This window comes from Myotis davidii, unplaced genomic scaffold (assembly GCF_000327345.1).
Source record: "Myotis davidii unplaced genomic scaffold, ASM32734v1 scaffold747, whole genome shotgun sequence".
Classification (NCBI taxonomy): Eukaryota; Metazoa; Chordata; class Mammalia; order Chiroptera; family Vespertilionidae; genus Myotis; species Myotis davidii.
The window spans coordinates 215,051-217,359 of record NW_006298695.1 but is presented as its reverse complement, the minus strand read 5'-3'; the positions used below and the strand labels follow the sequence as shown (position 1 = coordinate 217,359).

Below are 2,309 nucleotides of genomic sequence, written 5' to 3'. Positions count from 1 at the left end.
ATCCCCAGCCCCATCCCCAGCCCCAATCTGAGTCCCAGTCCGAGTCCCAGGGCGCAGCCTGTTGGAGGCCTGAGTGTCACTGACCACGGGGCCCAGGGGACACCGGGCCCAGGGGCTGGCCCCTGTGGGGACCTGGCTGCAGGTGCACTTCAGGGGGATGGTGGCCGGTACCTCGTAGATGTGGTAGAGGTTGGAGCCCTCGTCGGGCCAGTAGTGGTAGCACTGCCGGACGCCGTTCTCCGCCAGCGGGGTCAGCATGACGAGGACCACACAGCCGCTCTCCCACACCATCTGCAGAGGGAAGGCCAGGTTACGCGCTCCCAGGACCTGAGCCGTGTCATCGACACATGCTCTGTGCTCGCGGCCCTGAGCCCGTGTTCAGGTTCTGCACGTTCCATGAACTAGTAAAAGAATCGGCAAATCTGTGCCTGTAAAGCCCCCTCAGTTCTCGGGGCCCGTGCGGTGCCCAGTTTTGCTCTTTGATGGAAACTTCCCACCAAGAGACACAGACCCCGCGGGGCCTGGCCCTATTGAGCGGAGGGAACGGCGCGCCCCCCACAGCAGCTCGGTGGGTGGCACGCCCGTTCTTCAGGGTTGCCCCGATTCCGTGTGGCGCGAGAAGCCACGTCTCACCACGGGAATGCCACACTCTCCGAGGTCAGCAATGCGGCTGCAATGGAAACGCACTCAGAACAGATTTGATAATTCCTAACGGCCGCCTTCAAACAGCCCTGGGACCCAGCAAACACACGAACACACACAGCACACGGCAAAATCGCCAAAGACACACCCCCCAGCCCAATCTCAGGGTGGGGTGGGGAGCAGGCACCGGCCGTGAGCGGAAGCAGGCACCCAGCTGCCGGGTCCCCGGCCCCCGGCCCGTCTCTACGTCTGATCGCAGCGAGGCCCCCGGCCCATTCCTGCAGCGGCCACGCTCAGCTCGCACACAGACTGACGTAAGCTGGGCAGGAGAGTGTTGCCTGTTTTAAATACCCCCGTAACTATCCAGTTAGGAAATCGTTACTTAAAACATCCACAAATCTCAAATATAAAAGGCTTTCTCTTCATGATATTAACCCCCCCCCCCAAACTATAATCTAAAAATCAGGCCGGCTGGCGTGGCTCATTGGCTGAGCGTCGAACTAGGAACCAGGTCAGGGTTCGATTCCCGGACAGGGCACGTGCCTGGTTGCCGGCTCGATCCCCAGTGTGGGGTGTGCAGGAGGCAGCCGGTCATTGATTCTCATCGTTGATGTTTCTCTCTCTCCCTCTCCCTTCCCCTCTGAACTCAATAAAAACATGCTTACAAGAACATAAATAAGAACCAGACACCGCATGCTGTCCTCTGCTAACACTGGTTTATGTTCCTACGCGGCAGTGATGTCAACACTCGCGGGCACTCGTGTGCCGTTCCTGTTGGAGTTTAATGGGACCTGCGGATGTGTGTGCGGAGAAGCCCACTCATACAGGCGAGTCACGCTGCGGCCCACACGGCCTCGTGCACATGTGGCCACGCGGTGGGGCCCGCGACACACCCGGCGACGGGCCTTGGCGAGACGGAGGTCCCTGAAGCCATTATGGAAACGAGGAGAAACGCAGGGTTATGAGCGTAATCAACACGCAACGATCAAGGCGTAGCTGATCGCCCAGCGCTCGGCTGCCCCCGAGTGGCCCTGGGAAGTCCTCCCTTGCTCAGGGACGCCGCGGGCAGGTGCGCCCACTCAGGGCCCGGCTCCCCGAAGGCAGCATAAGATGAAACCCAAGTGAAACTAATGGGAGCAGCGACCCCACGGCATCGCGGGGCATATTTCTTCTCAGGCCACTGTGTGCGCAGAGGGGAGCCACGGACGGACAGACGGCAGCCGGCGGCGTGGGTGTGGTGGGGGCGCAGGTCCTGTGAGAGTGTCCGCACAGGTTTCAGCTGCTGGAACACTATGGCCACAGCCTGTGCCCACGCCCCCCCACCTACCCCCGCCCCGTCACTCATGGTGACAGGCAGAGAGAGGGAGCTCGTAGCAACGCCGGCTCGGCAGAGGGGCGCCTGCTCGAGGCCCAGCTGCCAGTGGAGGGGCGAACCGGCAGTGACTGGCACCCGCCTCCCCCTGTGGGAAAAGGCACCCGGCTCCTGGTGCCCTGAGGGACGCAGACCCTCCTGCCCGTGCTGTCCCGGCACCTGGCATGGAACGGGGTCCTGCTCCTGTGGGCCTGCGTCTGCAGCGGAGCAGGGATGTCCCAGAGGGCGACCAGGGAGACAGGGGGCGCCTGCTGCTGAGACGGGGGAGGCCCGAGACACCACACCCTGCTCCCCG

The 2,309-nt window shown here is 62.6% G+C and overlaps 1 protein-coding gene across 1 annotated transcript in view; it reads right to left on the bottom strand.

The window, feature by feature from the left end:
- Window positions 1-2,309, bottom strand: part of LOC102755232 (receptor-type tyrosine-protein phosphatase N2-like) — a 216,209-nt gene that overhangs the window by 21,396 nt on the left and 192,504 nt on the right. Inside the window, 1 exon segment of the mRNA XM_015570934.1 lies at window positions 172-291. Within this exon segment, the coding sequence (XP_015426420.1) occupies window positions 172-291 (120 nt within the window).